The sequence below is a fragment of the Eptesicus fuscus genome, chromosome 12, assembly GCF_027574615.1.
Source record: "Eptesicus fuscus isolate TK198812 chromosome 12, DD_ASM_mEF_20220401, whole genome shotgun sequence".
Taxonomy (NCBI): domain Eukaryota; kingdom Metazoa; phylum Chordata; class Mammalia; order Chiroptera; family Vespertilionidae; genus Eptesicus; species Eptesicus fuscus.
This window is the reverse complement of record NC_072484.1, coordinates 11,379,565-11,399,201: the sequence shown is the minus strand read 5'-3', so window position 1 is coordinate 11,399,201 and position 19,637 is coordinate 11,379,565. Positions and strand designations below refer to the sequence as shown.

Sequence of the window (19,637 nt, the reverse complement as noted above, 5' to 3'; positions counted from 1 at the left end):
ATGCAGCTCTCCAGGGACAGAGCTGTCAGGCGGATGGGACAGTAAGTGCAAAAATATAAGCACTGCCATATGTGAACAGTAATACAGGACAGATTTCAAATTTACTTTTTTTTTTAATTCTCACCCAAGCATATTTTTTCCATTTATTTTTATTTTTTAAAATGTTTTTATTAGTGTCAGAGAGAGGGAGAGAGAGACAGAAACATCAATGATAGAGAATCATTGATCTGCTGCCTCCTACACCCCCCACTGGGGGTCAAGCCTGCAACACACCTGTGCCCTGACCGGGAATCTCACCTTGATCTGGTTCATGGGTTGTCGTTCAACCACTGAGTGACACCAGTTGGGCTCCATTGATTTTTAGAGTGAAAGGGAGGGTGAGAGACAGAGAAAAACTTCAATGTGAAAAAGACACATCAATTGGTTGCCTCGGGGGGATGGGAATCAGGCTTGAAACTGAGGTACGTGGCCTTGACTGGAATTAAACCTGGGACCCTTCATTCTGAGGGCCGATGCTCTATCCACTGAGCCAAACCAGGTGGGGCTCACTTCTTTCTTGAAAGCTCTTTTGAGTGTACAGAGATTATTTATGACAGCAAGTTGGTCATTTGTTTATTTGACATGTAACTGAGTTCCTGCCTTCTGTTGGGGCTGCTAATAGCCGATCCCAGAATAGTCTCTAGTTCAGAAGGGGATTTATGTTTTAGCTGGCTGGCTGACATTGACTCATTCGTTAATTCATACATCAAATGCTCATTCGTTAGTTCATGCATCAAATGCTTACTGAATGTTTACTATGTGCCAGGCAATGTTGAAGGTCCTGTACATATAGAGACAAAAACATACAAAGTCCCTGTCCTAACGAGTTTACAAATAACAGATAATAAGTCAAAGATACTTGAGATGATGATTAGTGCTGTTAACAGTATAACCAGGATAAGGTACATAATAGGTGTGGAAGGCCCTTTTGAAGAGTTGATAGCTGACAGTTGAATGATACTCAATATCAAATTAGAAGGAAGAGCGGTATTACAGGCACAGAGAAGTGTCTTGGCTGGTTCAAGGAATAGAAAGAAGGCTTTTGTGGCTGGAACATAGTGTGAGACAAGGCAAGAAGTTAGGAAATGAAGCTGACAAGTGCCAGATTGCATGGGACTCTTGCCATGGTAAAGGAGTTTGGATTTTTAATACGTATAATTAAGAGGAGTCTAAAAGATTTTGATTGAGATGTACAGTGCTACAGGTACAAAATGAAGAAAGTGAAATGCAGATTTGAGTTTATTTAAAAACTCAGTAAAATAGATCTAGTTAACTTCTGTAATCCTCCCAACACACACACACACACACACACACACACACACACACACACACACACAGTGTCTAACATGCTGCCTTGCATAAATCTCAAAAGATAGAATAAATTTGCATGTGGCAAAGAAAGACCAGGTGGTTGTTTTTGTTTTTAGCTCATATATATTGATGTAAATGATTTTGCTTGGCAACAGTAAACTTTCAAGATTTCAGAGTCAGCATTTCAACACAGGAAAAAAGAATGGAAAGTGAGTTGATTAAATCACTGCTTTTCAAAATGTGTTCCATAATAAAGTGGCCAAGTAATGCGGGAACTCTGGATTAAACAATGTTAAGCTGAGAACGTTCTGTTGGAGTTCCTGAAATCTTTAAAGTGAATCTCCAAAAAGGGAGGAATATGTGTTGTACTTTCCAAACTTTGGACATAAAAACCAGAAAGGGTGGCCTCTTAATAAATTGTGTGTGCGGTTGAGTGGGATTCTATAATTCATCTCCATAGTGTGGTTTGTCCTGGATGGAAGGAAGTGAACAGACAGGTGGTGGTATCTATTAACTCAGTCAGAATGTTGGCTTCCCTTGTGATAAAAATGTTTTCTAATTAAGGGAAAGGACAATAGTAGTAAGGAAATAGATAGTTTCAAACAGGTTGTCCTCCTTATAAGGTGTGGTTTCTGGTTGTGGAGTAGTACTCTGCACAAGCATAGCATTAGCTTATTGCCCATTTCTAGTGCGTCCCCCCCGCCCCGCCTTAAATATATATATACATATATATATATATATATATATATATATATATATATATATTATACACATACATACACACACACACACACACGCACATACATACTAGAGGCCTGGTGCATGAAATTCGTGCATTGGTGTGCCCCTCACCCCAATCTGCACCCTCTTCAATCTGGCAGTCGGACATCCCTCTCACAATCCGGAACCGCTGGCTCCTAACCACTCATCTGCCTGCCTGCCTGATTGTCCCTAACCCCACTGCCTGCCTGCCTGCTCGCCCCTACCTTGATCTCCTGCCAGCCTGATTGCCCCTACCTTGCCCTCCCCTATCAGCCTGATCACCCCAAACTGCCTGTGCCTTGGCCCCCAGTCTGGCCTCCCTCTGGAGGCACCACCCCCATAACCCCAATGCTGCTGCCACTGCAGCTGGTTATGGCTGCCTGAGCCTTGGCCTTTGTAGCCACTGCGGCTTTATCTGGAAAGATGTCCGGAAGACAACCACTCTAATTAGCATATTACCCTTTTATTAGTATAGATTTGGGGACCATTACAACCAAGCAGAACTTGAAGAAAACACATAGCCCTGGTCAGTTTGGCTTAATGGAGAGAGCATCGGCCTGTGGACTGAAGAGTCCAGGTTTGATTCTGATCAGGGGCACACATGCCTGGGTTTCGGGCTCAATCCCCAGTAGGGGGCTTGTGGGCGGCAGCTGATCAGTGATTCTTTTTTTTTTTTTTTTAATATATTTTATTGATTTTTCACAGAGAGGAAGGGAGAGGGAATAGAGAGCTAGAAACATCAATGAGAGAGAAACATCGATCAGCTGCCTCCTGCACACCCCCTACTAGGGATGTGCCAGCAACCAATGTACATGCCCTTAACCGGAATCGAACCTGGGACCTTCCAGTCCGCAGACCGACGCTCTATCCACTGAGCCAAACCGGTTTCGGCTGATCAGTGATTCTTTTCATTGATGTTTCTATCTCTCTCTCCCTCTCCCTTTCTGAAATTTAAAAAATATATATATTTTAAAGAAAACACATGATCTTCACTTTGGGCTTTGTCATCTTACAATATCCTTTGTGCAGTGTTTTAACTTCCCTCAACTTTCCTTTACCCACCTTTAAAGTGCAGTCTATTTTGGGGAAGATGATCAGGAAAGTGATTCCAGTGGGTAGAAGTTTTTTTTGGAGGGGATGGGTCATGAAGATATTTAAAAATTAAGCATGGTGATGGTTGTACCACTCTGAATTTACTGTAAAAAACCAGTTCATTGTACACTTTAGGTGACATGTACAGTATATGGGTTATATCTCAACAAAGCTGTTCTTTTATTTCTTTTTAAATAAAGACCAGTCTTATGATCAATTGCAGATGTTTTCAGAGGCCCCTCAAGATTTGCTTACCATGTCCCAAATCACGGCTGTGATTCCCAGTTGCCTCCAGTCCTGGTGGATCTGGATGGTATGGTTTGCAAAGGAGAAGGTGGCAAGAGGCTTATGGAATTTCGGCAACCCCATTCCCCCGGTCTCCTCATAGGGCACCAGGGCCATTCCCACTGTGCCAGCTCTGCTCCCTTTAACCTGTTGGGCAAAAGAATCCTGCGTGCTCTGGCCAGAAAGTGCATTCTTTCTTAGGTGGCCCGAATGCTTTTTTTAAGGTTGTTTTATGGATTCAAAAGAATAAACAGAGATGTGGAAAGCTTTTGTCAAAATCCTTTTACATCGTTCTTCCAGTCTAATGGGAAATGAGATGTGGCTCTGAATTCATCCCAAAGTGTGTCTTTGGGCAAAAGCACCCAGAACGGCACAACTCCTGCAGAATGCCCCACACACTTTGCTGTCAGGACTCAGGGGGGCTTGAGGGTGAGCGAGGCGGCGGTGCCAGCACAGGACCTGGGAGAAGGTAGCGCTTTCTACACTGCCCAGGCCACGTGGACTACAGCAGTACCCGCCCAGGTGGGCAGGGTGTTTCTGCCGTTTTGTTTTGGTCTGGCCTCCACCCCGTCAGCCACGGACCTGTGCCTGCACTGAGACTGAATGGTTTGATGGCCCTACTTTTTGGTGGACAGTGGATGCACTCCCAGAGACTGGCAGTTAGACTCTGGCGGCTTCTGAGTCCCTTGCGGGGAGAGCCCGGCCCTAGGTCAAGAACAGACTCAGGCGCCTCCTTGGGCTAGGGGCCGCCACAGTTTGAAGGCTGGTCACGCCCCCGATCCTGGTGGGGATCTCCTCTGGGGTGCTGGTAGGCCTGGGCTAATGGCCGCCCTGGTTTAGAGACTGGTCAAGCCCTCGATCCTGGCGGGGGTCTCCTCTGGGGCGCTGGCAGGCCTGGGCTCTGGCGCCGCAAAGGGAGAGGTTCCTGAACCTGCTTCCCACACACCTAGGCTAGGATACATCTTGTAGGAGGCGGCTTCAATGCCGGGGGTCGGTGACCAGATCCTCTGGAGCCTCACTTTCTGGACTGCAGTCCCACGTCTCCCAGTGCCCCAGCCTCGGATGCGCCCCCGCAGTTGCCCCCCCCACCAGCCACCTCAGCGCAGGCCACAGCAGCTGAAGCTAGCCTCTTGGAAGCCAGGCCACCACACCCACCACCCCTAGTAGCTCTCTGCTGCTCGCTCTCTGTGCCCTGTCCACTGGGGTGGGGGAGTGCTCCCAGCCCAGAGGCCCTCCCTCCCTCCGCAGCCTGGCTTGGGAAGCTGGCCTCGTGCTGGGGCTACGATGCCAGCGTCCCCACTCGGCCACTATGGGTGCGACGCGGACCCCACGGAGGCCAACCTGGAGAACTCGGACCCGAGCTCTGCATCCAGCTGCTGCAGATGCCCTTGGTGGTCAACTACCACCCGCTCCTTCCGACAGCCCCATTGATCCCTCTCAGCACCAGCCATTTAGGCCAGGGTGGCGATCGCCCGGGGACCTCCGCCTCGGGAGCGGCTGGCTGGGCCCGGCCACGCCCCCCCTGGGTGGCGATCGGCCCCGGGGAGCGCCCGGCTCGGCCCGGCCACGCCCCCCGGGTGGCGATCGGCCCCAGGGAGGGCCCGGCCACGCCCCCCCGGTGGCCATCGGCCCCAGGGACCCCCGGAACTAAGAGGATTCTGCGCTGCCATCTTGGTCTTCTCAACTGCCGGATAGGCCACCTGGAGTCCCGCCCTCAGCCTCTCGCAGGCCCAATCAAGGGCATAGCGGAGGTGCAGTCAATTTGCATGTTTCCCTATTATAAGGTAGGATATATATATATATATTTTTTTTTTTTTTTCAGAGAGGAAGGGAGAGGGAGAGAGAGATAGAAACATCAATGATGAGAGAGAATCATTGATTGGCTGCCTCTTGCATGCTCCACATTGGGGAATGAGCCCGCAACCCGGGCATATGCCCTGACCCGAAATCGAATCCTGACCTCCTGGTTTATAGGCTGACGCTCAATCCATGAGCCACACCTTTAAGTCTTACTCAGAATCTCAGAGTCATGCGCTTCTTCCTCTCCCTAATTCCCATCTGGCTGTTCTTTTTAAACAATTGCCAGCCCAGAGGTCCTATATTCCACTTGCATTAAATTTTTACCCATTTCTAAAATACATTCCTATTGTACATTACATCATGAAACTCTTTAAGTATTGAGAAACCCACATTAACTGATCTCAGCCTCCCAAGTCCACTATTCCCCAAAGGGGCTATCACTCTTCCTGTGTCTGTTACTTTGCTCATTATTTCCTTCATGAGATGGGTCCTTGTACTTTGCCTTTCCAAGTCTGTAGAACTTTCAAATTCAGTTCAAGCAAGACTCAGAGCCTCTGGGAAATCTTGGACCACTGAATACCCAGCAACTCTCTTAACCTCCTGGCAGTTAAATTGCTATGTATGTGATTCATTTGATACTTCTACTACAGGGAACAAATATGTTTCCGAATTCAGAATTTTTACTGAGGATTATGCAACATCCCAGTGGAGCTTTGGGTAGTACCCTGCAATCAAACACAATATTTTTCTTTTTCTTTTGTTAATATATTTTTATTGATTTCATAGAGGAAGGGAGAGGGAGAGAATCATTGATTGGCTGCCTCTTGCATGCCCCCATGGGAATCAAACCGTGACTTCCTGGTTCATAGATTGAAGCTCAACCACTGAGCCCCATCAGCCTGGCCACATTATTTCTTTAGTGAAAGAAATTTACATACTAAGTGAGAAAAGGAATTATAAGTCTGTAGTAGGTATTTCAGTTGTGTCTTGTCTTCCAGCTACTAAGCTTCTTTGAGCACCTGAATTTGATTGATAATTTTCTGGTAGTAAATATAATACATACAGTTAGTTGTATATTAGAACTATCTAGAAGAATATCAAGAGAATAAAAATTCCCCATATCTATCATGTAGACATTAACACCCTTTACATTTGGAGTGTATTTTTAGTTTTTTCTGTACATTTGGCTATATGTAAATTTTAGCACAGTTTGAATAATGTATACTTAACCTCTTTTCCACTTAGCTTTAATACATTTTACAAAAATTATTATGAACTTAATTTTTTCTTTGTCATAGATGCTCCAGATTAATTTGTTGCATGGTTGCCCTGAAAAGGCTACATTTCCCCAGGTTCCCTAGGAACTACTTGTGACTGCCCCAATTTACATTCCTGCCAACAGTAAACAGGGTTCCCTTTCTCCACATCCTCACCAACATTTGATATTTCTTGTCTTTTTGACAGTAGCCATTTTAACAGGTGATAGGGGATAGCTCCTGGTTTTGATTTGCATTTCCCTGATGATTAGCGATGTTGAGTATCTTTTCATGTACTTTTGTTGGCCATCTGTATGTCTTTGGGAAAATGTTAATGCAGATCCTCTGTCCATTTTAATTTATTTTTTAATCTTTATTGTTGAAAGTATTACATATGTCCCCTTTTTCCTCCCATTGACCCCTTCTAGCCCGTCTCTCTCTTCCATCCCCCCCAGGCCTCCACCACCCTATTGTCTCTGTGTGTGGGTTTTGCATATATGCATACAAATTCTTTGGTTGATCTCTTCCCATCCACCCATCACCTTCCCTCTGAAATTCTGCAGTCTGTTCTATACTCTATGTCTCTGGATCTATTTTGTTATCAATTTATTTTGTTCATTAGATTCCATGTATGAGTGAAATCATGTGATACTTGTCTTTCTCTGACTGGCTTATTTCACTTAGCACCGTGGTCGGCAAACTACGGCTCGCTAGCCACATGCGGCTCTTTGGCCCCTTGAGTGTGGCTCTTCCACCGAATACCACAGCCTGGGCGAGTCTATTTTGAAGAAGTGGCATTAGAAGAAGTTTAAGTTTAAAAAATTTGGCTCTCAAAAGAAATTTCAATAGTTGTACTGTTGATATTTGGCTCTGTTGACTAATGAGTTTGCCGACCACTGACTTAGCATAATACTCTCCAGGTCCCTCCATGTCTCAAAGGGTAAGAGATCCTTCTTTTTTATTCCAGCATGGTATTCCATGGTGTAAATGTACCACAACTTTTTTATCCACTCGTCTACTGATGGGCATTTGAGCTGTTTCTAGATTTTAGCTATTGTAAATTGAGCTGCTATGAACATAGGGATGCATGCATTTTTTTTCTGATTGGTGTTTCGGGTTTCTTAGGATATATTCCTAGAAGTGGGATCACTGTGTCAAATGGCAGTTTTCCATCCCCCAGGAAACCCCATACTGTTTTCCATAATGGCTGCACCAGTCTGTATTCCCACCAGCAGTGTACTAAGGATCCCTTTTCTCCACATCATGGCCAACACTTGTTGATTTATTGATGGCAGCCATTCTGGCAGGTGTGAGGTGATACGCATAGTCATTTTAATTTGCATCTCTCTGATGATCAGTGACGTTGAGCATTTTTTCATTTGTCTCTTGGCCATCTGTATGTCCACTTTGGAGAAGTGTCTTTTTAGGTCCTGTGCCCATTTTTAATTGGATTATTTGTCTTTTGTTAATTTGTATGAGTTCTTTATATAGTTTGGATATTAACCCTTTATTAGATGTATCATTGCCAAATATGTTCTCCCATATAGTGGGCTCCCTTTTCGTTTTTGTTGATGGTTTCTTTTGCTGTGCAGAGGCTTTTTCTTTTGCCGTAGTCCCATTTGTTTATTTTCTCTTTAGTTTCCTTTGCCCTGGGAGATGTATCTGTAAATATATTGGTAGGAGAGATGTCTGAGATTTTGCTGCCTATGGTTTCTTCTAGGATATTTATGGTTTCATGTCTTACATTTAAGTCTTTTATCCATTTTGAGTTTATTCTTGTGTATGGTGTAAGTTGGTGGTCTAGTTTAATTTTTTTTTGCATGTATTTGTCCAATTTTCCCAACACCATTTATTGAAGAGACTCTCTTGATGACTCCATTGAATGTACTTGCCTCCTTTGTTAAGTATTAATTGAGCGTAATGGCTTGGGTCGATTTTTGATGACAGTGGCTTTGTAGTATAACTTGATATCTGATATTGTGATCCCTCCAACTTTGTCATTCTTTCTCAAGATTGCTGCAGCTATTCGAGGTCTCTTTTCGTTTCATGTAAATTTTTGGAGTATTTGGTCTAGATCTGTGAAATACGTCATTGTTAATTTAATAAGGATTGCATTGAATTTATAGATTGCTTTGGGTAGTATGGACATTTTAATGATTTTAATTCTACCAATCCATGAACACCATATAATCTTCCACTTGTTTATTTCTTCCTCCATCTCTTTTTTTTCAACATCCTGTAGTTTTCCGAGTACAAGTCTTTTTTTACCTTCTTCATTAAGTTTATTCCTAGGTATCTTAATTTATATGTTGTGATGGTAAATGGGATTATTTATTTATTTAATTATTTTTTAAAAATATATATTTTTATTGATTTTATAGAGGGAGAGAGAAACATCAGTGATGAGAGAGAATCATTGATTGGCTGCCTCCTGCATGCCCCACACTGGGGATCAAGCCCACAGCCCAGGCATGTGCCCTTGACTGGAATTGAACCCGGAACCCTCTAGTCCACAGGCCGCGCTCTATCCACTGAGCCAAACTGGCTAGGGCGGGATTCTTTATTTAGTTTCTCTTTCAGATAATTCATTATTGGTGTATAAAAATGCTGTTGATTTCTGGTTGTTAATTTTGTATCCTGCTACGTTGCCAAATTCATTTATTAAACCTAGAAGTTTTTTAGTGGAGTCTAGGTTTTTCTATGTACAATATCATGTCATCTGTGAATAACAAGAATTTTACTTCCTCTTTTCCAATTTGGATGTCTTTTATTTCTTCTTTTTTTAAAAAAATGTATTTTATTGATTTTTTACACTTAGGAAGGGAGAGGGATAGAGAGTTAGAAACATTGATGAGAGAGAAACATGGATCAGCTGCCTCCTGCACACCTCCTACTGGGGATGTGCCTGCAACCAAGGTACATGCCCTTGACCGGAATCAAACCTGGGACCCTTCACTCCGCAGGCCGACGCTCTATCCACTGAGCCAAACCGGTTAGGGCTCTTTTATTTCTTCTTTTTGTCTGATTGCTGTGACTAGGACTTCCAGTACTATGTTGAATAAGAGTGGTGAAAGTGGACATCCCTCTCTTGTTCCTGTTCTGAGGGGAAATGGTTTTAGTTTTTGCCCACTGAATATGATGTTCGCTGTAGGTTTGTCATATTTGGCCTTTATCATGTTGAGGTGTAATCCCTCTATTCCCACTTTATTGAGAGTTTTTATCAAAAGTGGGTGTTGGATTTTGTCAAATGCTTTTTCTGTATCTATTGATATGATCATGTGATTTTTGTCTTTCAGTTTGTTTATATGATGCATCACATTTGTTGATGTGCAAATATTGTACCAGCCTTGCATTCCTGAAATCAATTCCACTTGTTCATGGTGTATAATCTTTTTAATATATTGCTGGATCTGATTTGCTAATATTTTGTTGAGGATTTTAGAATCTATGTTCATCGGGGTTATTGGCCTGTAATTCTCTTTCTTTGTAGTGTCTTTATCTGGTTTTGGATTTAGGATAATGCTGGCCCCATAAAAAGAGCTGGGAAGTGTTCCTTCCTCTTGGATTTTTTGGAATAGTTTGAAGAGAATAGGTGTTAATTCTTTGAATGTTTGGTAAAACTCCCCTGTGAGGCTGTCTGGACCGGGGTATTTGTTTGCTGCTAATTTTTTTTTTTATTACTGCTTCTATTTCATCAAGTGTTATTGGCCTATTCAGGTTTTTTTATTCTTCCTGATATTTAGAAGATTGCATTTTTCTAGGAATTTGTCCATTTCATCCACATTGTCCATCTTTTTGGCATGTAGTTGCTCATAGTACTTTCTTACAATCCTTTGTATTTCTGTGGTGTCAGTTATTTCACCACTTTCATTTCTGATTTTAATTATTTGGGTCATCTTTGCTTCTTAATGAGACTGGCTAAAGATTCATCAATCTTGTTTATCTTTTTAAAGAACCAGGTCTTGGTTTCATCAATCTTTTGTATTGTGTTTTTGTTTGTTTTGTGTGTTTTTTTAGTCTCTTGTCATTTATTTCTGCTCTGATCTTTACTAATTCCTTCCTTGTACTTACACTGGGCTTTTCTTGTTCTTCTTTTTCTAAATTTTTAAGCTGTAGGATTAGATAGCTTATTATTTATCTTTTTTTTTTTTTTTTTTTGAGGTAGGCCCGTAATGCTGTGATCCTTCCTTCTTGGGACTGCTTTTGCTGTGTCCCAGAGATTTAGCATCCATGTGTTTGAATGTTTTTGAGTGTTTTTACTGTAGTTGATTTCTAATTTCATTCCATTGTGATTTGAGAAGATGTGTGATATGATTTCAATCTTCTTGAACTTGTAGAGACTTGTTTTGTATGCTAACATGTGGTATTATCTTTGTGAATGACCCATGTGCACTTGAGAAGACTGTAAATTCTGCACTTTGGTGTGAAATGTTCTATAAATGTCAATTAAATCCATCTGACCCAATGTGTCATTTGGAGTTACTGTTTCCTTGTTAATTTTTTGTTTGGAAGATCTATCCAGTGAAGTCAGCGGGATGGTAAAGTCCCTAGTAGGTATGACTGTATTGCTGTCTATCTCTCCTTTAGAGTCCTCCAGAAGTTTTTCTATGTATTCTAGAGGCCCGGTTCATGAAATTATTGCATGGGTGGGGTCCCTAGGCCTGGCTGGCGATCAGGGCCTATTGGGGCCAGGGCCTGCCAGCTGCCGGACAGGGCCTGCCAGATGGGGGAAGGGCCGCGGGAGGTTTGCCGGCCCATGGGGAGGGGCCAGGGGAGGTTGGCTGGCTGTGGGAGGTTGGCTGTGGGAGTGCACTGACCACCAGGGGGCAGCTCCTGCGTTGAGCGTCTGCCTCCTTGTGGTCATTGCACGTCATAGCGACTGGTCGACCAGTCGTTCCGTCATAACGGTCACTTGGGCTTTTACATATACAGGTGTGTACACACACACACACACACACACACACACACATCTATATGTATATTTAATCCTCACCAGAGGATATTTTTCCATTGATTTTTAGAGAGTGAAAGTGAGAGGAAAAGACAGAGAGGCAATATCAATGTGAGAGGAACACATCGATTGGTTGCCTCCTGCACGAGCCCCAACCAGGGTCTGGGTCGGGGAGGAGCCTGCAACCAAGGTATGTGCCCTTGACCAGAATCAAACCCGGGACTCTTCAGTCTGCAGGCCAGTGCTCTATCCACTGAGCCAAACCAGCAAGGGCAGAAGTTTTTAATATATTTAGGTGCTCCTATATTGGGTGCATATATGTTTACTGCTTTAATTTTTAATTTTTTATGACAGGACTTTAAAAACATTCTTTGTGAGTCTTTTTACCGTTTGCTCTGTTTCATAAATTAGATTAACTTTATGGTGACTTTGATCAAGCCTTCAATTTTGCTTTTCTGTGCCTATCTTTTTAAAATTATGACATGTTATTTCTTCTCCTTTACTGTATATCAAAATTATCTCACCATTGTTTCAGAAAAGCCCTTCTTATCTTAGGTCAGAGTCAGATTTATAGTCCATGCTCAAACATAACAAGAATGACTTTCAGAGAGAAGACTGATAACATGAAATGATTTTTTTATGCAAATTACTGTGTTCACCTGTGACCAGTTACCCAAGCCTCATTTCTTGTTTTAGATTTTATTGCAATGGAGCTCAGTGACGCAAATTTGCAAACGCTAACAGAATATTTAAAGAAAACTCTTGATCCTGATCCCGCTATCAGACGTCCAGGTAAAGAGAATAAATATTGTTTGTGGTTGATTTATTCTTAAAGGACAGGTGAGGGAAAACTTTATGCCAACTGCTGTTTGTAAATATAGATTTAAAAAAAAGATTTACACTTGGATTCTCAGACAGTTTATTTTTCATTCTGTAGCCATAAAGTGTGTGGTTGGCTGTCTTCAAATGTTATAGCATAGGGTGGTGCGGGTTTTTCTGGGTTTTGTTTTTTGAGTAAAATAGCTTTTATTTGGCCTCCTCTGGAATATAAAGTACTAATATGTTTAGAATGCTTTGTCCCTTCACTTTTCTGAAATTCCCTACACCTGCCAGTTTTAGAAAGATAATAATTAGGGCATAGGGATGAGTGTTAACTGCCTAAAAAGTGATTAAGTGAATGAAACCAGGCACTCAGACACTCCATGCTTAATCTTCATGCTGGGATTGATTTAATTATTACATTTTAAGACCTATCAGTTTCCATGAGAAACTTAGTATAAACTTAGACTTGTAACTCAGGTGCCCACAGGAATCAGATGTGAAGGTAAATGAGGGAACAGGCCAAGTGGGGACTGCTAATCTCCTGTGACTATATGCTTTGGTTAAGGGGCAATTATTATTTGGAACCAGCTGTCTTAGGGGGATTCAAACTAGTTTTGCAAAATCGTATTTCCAGCTTTACTTGAAAAATAAGGGTATTTATATGAAATGTCCTTACTTTTAAATGATAGCAACTAATAACTTCGAACAATTTTGAAATTCATACAAATCAAACTAATTTTGAGGGCCATATGTGTCCTGTAAGTAGTCAGTTGAGGATCCTTGATGTAAGCCATATTAACCAGAAATGCTCTTAATCTTCTTTAGAATTTACTAGAGTGCATGCTCATGAGCATTTTGGAAGGGCCCCATGAAGATACAAATGAATGCATGTGTGTGTGTCATACTGATGTTACATATAAAACATAGAATTGTAAACATGTTAATGCATTCATCCTAGCCTTTGTGATTTCTGAGAGGAAAAATTTGTGAACTTCCCATTAGTGCTTAAAGAAGTAATGTATTCTTGGATAAAGGGAAATTAATGGCTCTAATCTTCTTAGATTTTCCCAGAAAGCCTCTGCCAACATTATCTATTGAAGTTATTTTTAATAATTGTGTCTTTTAAGGTGAAGGTGACATTTTTTTTTTTTTTTTATGAATCCAGGACAGAGTGTAGGAATAAACTGGTGTTTCTGGGAAGAGTTGTGGACATATTTCTCAGGGATTGGTAGTAGACTGACTCAACATCTTTATAAAATGATATGGAGGTGGCAATGTATAGTGGATTCCAGCTTACAAATACCACTCTTCTCATGGGGTATTGAGATGTGACAGTGGTATTGATAAACTGGAAGACATTTTGAAGCTCATTGAGTGTGTGGAAACACGTCAGTGTGAATATTCTGAGCGCAAGTTGAGTGAAATGAACACAGAAAGGAATAGACTTAAACTCATGAGAAAATTGCTTCCAGGATATTAATTATAATTTAAGAAAGAGACCTGGCAGCCTATATGGGCTTTCCCCCAAATCATGGATATAGTGTGTTGCCCTGTACAAAATGCTGACACTAAGGAAACGGTGAGAGCCTGATAGACTCGTAGGAAACTATGTCTGCTACTTAAAAACATGTTCCAGTTCACTTCTCATCTTTCAAGAAAGACATGGTGACAGAAAGCAGGAAAGGTTTGAGGATGTAAGTTAAACTCTTGGGACTCAATTCAGAGAGAAGAAAAGTGTTAAATCATATTATTTTTTAAAAATATATATTTTTTATTGAGTTCAGAGAGGAATATTAAATCTCCTAGGTTTCCTGGTTACACAGTGAAGGTGTGTAGCACTTGTAATTTTCCTATCTTAAGCCTCACTCATTCCAAGGATCCAGTACCTATTGAAAAGGTCTGCTGTTAGCACCTTTTATTTTCTACCATAATATGATTTAGCCCAGCCCGTGTTGCTCGGTGGTTGAGCGTCGACCTATGGACCCAGGAGGTCGTAGTTTGAATCCTGGTCAGGGCACATGCCCAGGTTATGGGCTCAATCCCCAGTGGGGTCGTTCAGGAGGCAGCTGATCAATGATTGTCTCTCATCATTGATGTTTCTATCTCTCTCTCCCTCTCCCTTCTCTGAAATCAATAAAAAAATATTTTTTAAAACATAGATAGATAGATAGATAGATAGATAGATAGAGGCATCTTTAGTCAGAGTTGTCAGGATCATTGATCGGCTGCTGCTAGCACCACCCCATTGGGGATCAAGCCCATAACCTGGGCATGTGCCCTGACTAGGAATTAAACTGTGACCTCATGGTCCATAGGTTAAGGCAACACCGGCCAGGCTAAAGCATATTGTAGGAAATAATAGGTACTAATAGCAGCTTTTTTCAATGGGTATTAAATCCTTGGAATGGGTGAGGCTTAAGATAGGAAAAATTAGAAGTGCTATACACCTTCACTGTGTAATCAGTAAACTTAGGGTGTTTAATATTTCTAAGTGTAATATCAGTGTTAATATGTGTTAAAATCTTAGTATAAATTTATTGCTGGTATTAGAAATGTGTATATCTAGAAGAAAACTGAAGTCTAGTGTGGTCGAATAAGGACAAGACGAAAACTTTTTCAGTGATGAAATATTCTAGCTATGTGATCTTTGACAAGTTACTTAACCTCAGTGGCCTTGTCTTTAAAATGAGGATAAAATTACCTACCTCTCTGGGTAATAGTGACAACTTAATGAAATAATATATGTGAGTAAAGCTCCAGACTCATATAGTTAATAATAACATATTAGCCAGAATTAACTCATTTAATCTTGATCACAGTAATACTGTAAAAAGAAATAATACTACCATTACTAATAGTACTAATAATAGCCCTTCTGGAACAAGACAGGGTGTGTAACTTTTGCCCTAAAGTCACTTAAACTCTCTAAGAAGCAGGTCTCCTTCAGATGGGGTGGTCTTCTGATGAGGCCACATTATAGGTTTGTGAGAATCAGGTGAGTCAAATGATTTGAAAACTGAGGTATTATGTAAGTTTAATATAACATCATATATAGTCCTTTTAATAGATAAGGAAAGTGAGGCTCAGTAGACCCTTGATAGGTTTCCAAAGGGAAAAGATCTTTTCCATTTTATGATGCTTAAAGCAGATATACATAGTTCCACATATACATAATGTAGAAAGATTTGATTATAATAACAAATCTAACATGGAAATTCTTTTATAGCTGAGAAGTTTCTTGAATCTGTGGAAGGAAATCAGAATTACCCACTGTTGCTTTTAACATTACTGGAGAAGTCCCAGGATAATGTTATCAAAGTGTGTGCCTCAGTAACATTCAAGAACTATATTAAAAGAAACTGGAGAATTGTAAGTATTTTGTGAATACATAGTTCAATACCTTGTATGTTTATAAGATTTATATATGCAGTGTTCCTGAAAGATTTGGACACACATTAAAGATAAAATTAAACAGCACCCTCCTCAGCAAAATACTAACAAATCAAATGCAAGGAGTATAAAAATACACACCATGATCAAATGGGATTTATCCCAGGTAGTAAGGCTTGTTCAACATTCAAAAATTAACGTCTTGACGTGGGGTGGTGAACACACAATACAGTATACAAATGAGGTATTATAGAATTGTATACCTAAAACCTATATAATTGTACTAACCAATGTCACCCCAGTAAATTTAATTAAAAAGTTAAAAATTGATTAATTAATATAATTCATTACATCAGTAGACTAAAAAAAGAAGAATCAGCTCTGGCCAGGTAACTTTTTTTTTTTTAATATATTTTATTGATTTTTTACAGAGAGGAAGAGAGAGGGATAGAGAGTTAGAAACATCGATGAGAGAGAAACATCGATCAGCTGCCTCCTGCACATCCCCTACTGGGGATGTGCCCGCAACCAATATACATGCCCTTGACCGGAATCGAACCTGGGACCTTTCAGTCCCCAGGCCGACGCTCTATCCACTGAGCCAAACCGGTTTCGGCTGGCCAGGTAACTTTTTAAAAACATTAATTGGAAGTCTTTGCTATGCAGAGACTATGCAGTAAGAAAAGGAAATAAAAAGGAGCAAAGGAGGACATAAAACTGTCTTTGTTCATAGATGGGCATGATTGCCTGTGTAGAAAACCTGAAAGAAAGATACTTTTCCAAAGTTCCTGTTTCATTTGAATTCATATAGATTACTTCAACTTTATAAATCAGGTTGCTAGAAGATTATGAAACTAGGTTTTAACCTCCGTTTAATTCTAGCTCATTGTCTTCTGAAGAGACATATGGGAAAACAGTCTAAGTGAATAACTGAAGCAGTTTGTATTGTGGACTGGTAAAAATTATATAAAGTTGAAAATTTTATATATATGAAAATTTGTAAAATGCAAAATAACGAGAACCAAGATGGGGGCATAGGTAAACACCTATACTTGCTGCCTCTCACAACCACATCAAAACTACAAGTAAAAGACAAAACAGCTATCATCCAGAACCACAGGAAAACTGGCTGAGTGGAAGTTCTACAACTAGGAGGAAAGAAAAAAGCACATTGAGACTGGGAGGAGGTGCGGAGGTGTGGAACGGGCTTGCAACTGGGTGCGCGAAACGGGCTTGCAACTGGGTGCGCTGTTGTTATTTTCAATTGGGAGGGAGAAACGGGCTTGCAACTGGGTGCGCTGTTGTTATTTTCAATTGGGAGGGAGACACAAGCTCCCGATTGCTCTGAACTCCAGTTCTGGGCGAGACTCTGGGGACTGAGACTCATACGGAGAAACTGGACTGTCTGGCACCGGGCCGGATTGTGAGGGCGGCTTTCTCTCAGAGGTGCTCGCAGTGATCATTGTTCCTGCATGGGGGCGCGGGATGCAGAGACCGCTGACTGGCAGCCATTGCTGTTTGCTCCGCGCTGGTGATTCCCTGAGACCCCGCCCCACCCAATTTACAACCCCACCCAAGCTGTGCACAGCAGCTTTTGCATATGAATGGCCTAGCCTTTCGCAGCCTAAACTAACAAACTGCAGCTGGGTCAGAGAGCTCAAAAGCTTCTAAAAGAAGACCCAAGGCTCTTGGTGGCAGTAGCCTGCCTTGCTTCACAGCTGGGCACTTCCAAACCCCAAACAAAGAGGAGAAATCTGCAGATCTCACTGTAGCTCCTGCTGCGTGGCCTCAGGCAGTGGCTGACTTTGCACCTCCTTGGAGATCCAAGAGCCAGTGTATCCAGTGGTCAATGTGAGACCATTCCAGATTACAACTCTTCACATCCATAAGTGACACACTCAAGGGACAGACTCAGTGAGCACCAAAGCCCCACTGAAGCAATTCCTGCCCCATAAGGGTATTTCCAGCACTGCAGTTCTTCCATTGTAGACACTGCTGGTCTTCACAGCCAATTGGCCTGGAGGTCATTTCCTCCCAGTGATACCAACAGCAATCAAGGCTTAACCCTTTGCACTCGCTTGCTTTTTTCTTCTACTTGGGATTTAATGCTAATCATGTCGAGTCACACTCGACATCCGAGTGCAAAAGGTTAACTACAACAAGACTGTGCACACAGCCCACAAAGGGGTGCACCAAGAGTGTCCACCTCAGGTGATTGGGGAGGCTGAGACACTGGCCCTATAGGACACCTAGCACACAAGGCCACTCTATCAACACAGGGAAGCAGCCAAAATGCGGAGACAAAGAAACATGTCACAAATGAAAGAAATGGAGGAAAGCAAACTACTGATACAGAGTTCAAAACCACAGTTATAAAGTTACTCAAGAATCCTCTAGAAACCTCCGAGGAACTTAGTGAGACCTTCAAGGATCTTTGTGACAATGCCAAAAAAATGGAAAAGGACCAGTCAGAAATTAAGCATACACTGATTGAAATAAAGAATAATATAGAGAAATTCAACAGTAGACTAGAGGATCCCAAGAATCAAGTCAAAGATTTAAAATATGAGGAAGCAAAAAACACCCAATGAGAAAAACAAAAAGAAAAAAGAATCCAAAAATATGAAGATAGTGTAAGGAGCCTCTGGGACAACTTGAAACGTACCAACATCCAAATTATGGGGGTGCCAGAAGAAGAGAGAGAGCAAGATATTGAAAACCTATTTGAAGAAATAATGACAGAAAACTTCCACAACCTGGTGAAAGAAATAGACTTACAAGTCCAGGAAGAGCAGAGAACCCCAAACAAGAGGAATCCAAAGAGGACCACACCAAGACACATCATAATTAAAATGCCAAGAGCAAAAGACAAAGAGAGAATCTTAAAAGCAGCAAGAGAAAAACAGTTAGTTACCTACAAGGGCATACCCATACGACTGTCAGCTGATTTCTCAACAGAAACTATGCAGGCCAGAAGGGAGTGGCAAGAAATACTCAAAATGAACAGCAAGAACCTACAACCAAGATTACTCTACCCAGCAAAGCTATCATTTAGAATTGAAGGTCAGATAAAGAGCTTCACAGTCAAGAAAAAGCTAAAGGAGTTCATCACCACCAAACCAGGATTATATGAAATGCTGAAAGGTATTCTTTAAGAAAAGGAAGAAGAAGAAAAAGGTAAAGATAAAAATTATGAACAACAAAGTGACAACAAATACATAGCTGTCAACAAGTGAATCTAAAAATCAAGTCAATAAAAAACCTGATGAACAGAATAAACTGGTGAATATAATAGAATCAGGGGCATAGAAAGGGAGTGGACTGACAGTTTTCTGGGGGGAAGGGGGTATGGGGGGTGCGGGAAGAGATTGGACAAAAATCTTACACCTATGGACGAGGACAGTGGCGGAGGGTAAGGGCATGGGGTGGGGTGGGAACTGGGTTGAGGGAAGCTATGGGGGAAAAAGAGGAACATCTGTAATAATCTGAACAATAAAGATTTATTTTTTAAAAAAATGCAAAATAACTTATTTTGAAGTTTTTGATAAGGGATTGTGCCCTATGTTGTGATATTGAAATATATACTAATTTTAAGGTGACTTATTGTGTTGCAGTTTAATGACTAGTATAAATTTGTTATAAATTAAGGAACAGATTAGGGGTGATTTTTGCCCACCAGGCAATATTTGGTAAAATGTTGTTGGTTGTCACAGCTTGGGGTGGGGAGAGTGGGTGTTATTGGCATCTAGTGGGTAGGGATGTATGTAATCATCCTACAATATACAAGAAAGATTTCTACCACAAAGATTTATCTGACCCAATATAAATAGTCAGTGATTCCAGGGTTGAGGAAACATGGCATAGGATAAAAAAAAAAGAGAGAGAATTGTTTCATGGTGATAGCAATAATTATTTAGAAATTATTACCT

The 19,637-nt window shown here is 41.3% G+C and overlaps 1 protein-coding gene across 1 annotated transcript in view; it reads left to right on the top strand.

Annotated features, from left to right (window-relative positions):
• Positions 1-19,637, top strand: part of CSE1L (chromosome segregation 1 like) — a 52,971-nt gene that overhangs the window by 3,685 nt on the left and 29,649 nt on the right. The window contains exons 2-3 of the mRNA XM_054724089.1: positions 12,193-12,288; positions 15,545-15,687. Of these exons, the coding sequence (XP_054580064.1) occupies positions 12,204-12,288; positions 15,545-15,687 (228 nt within the window). The 5' untranslated portion in view covers positions 12,193-12,203. The remainder of the gene's footprint in view (positions 1-12,192; positions 12,289-15,544; positions 15,688-19,637) is intronic.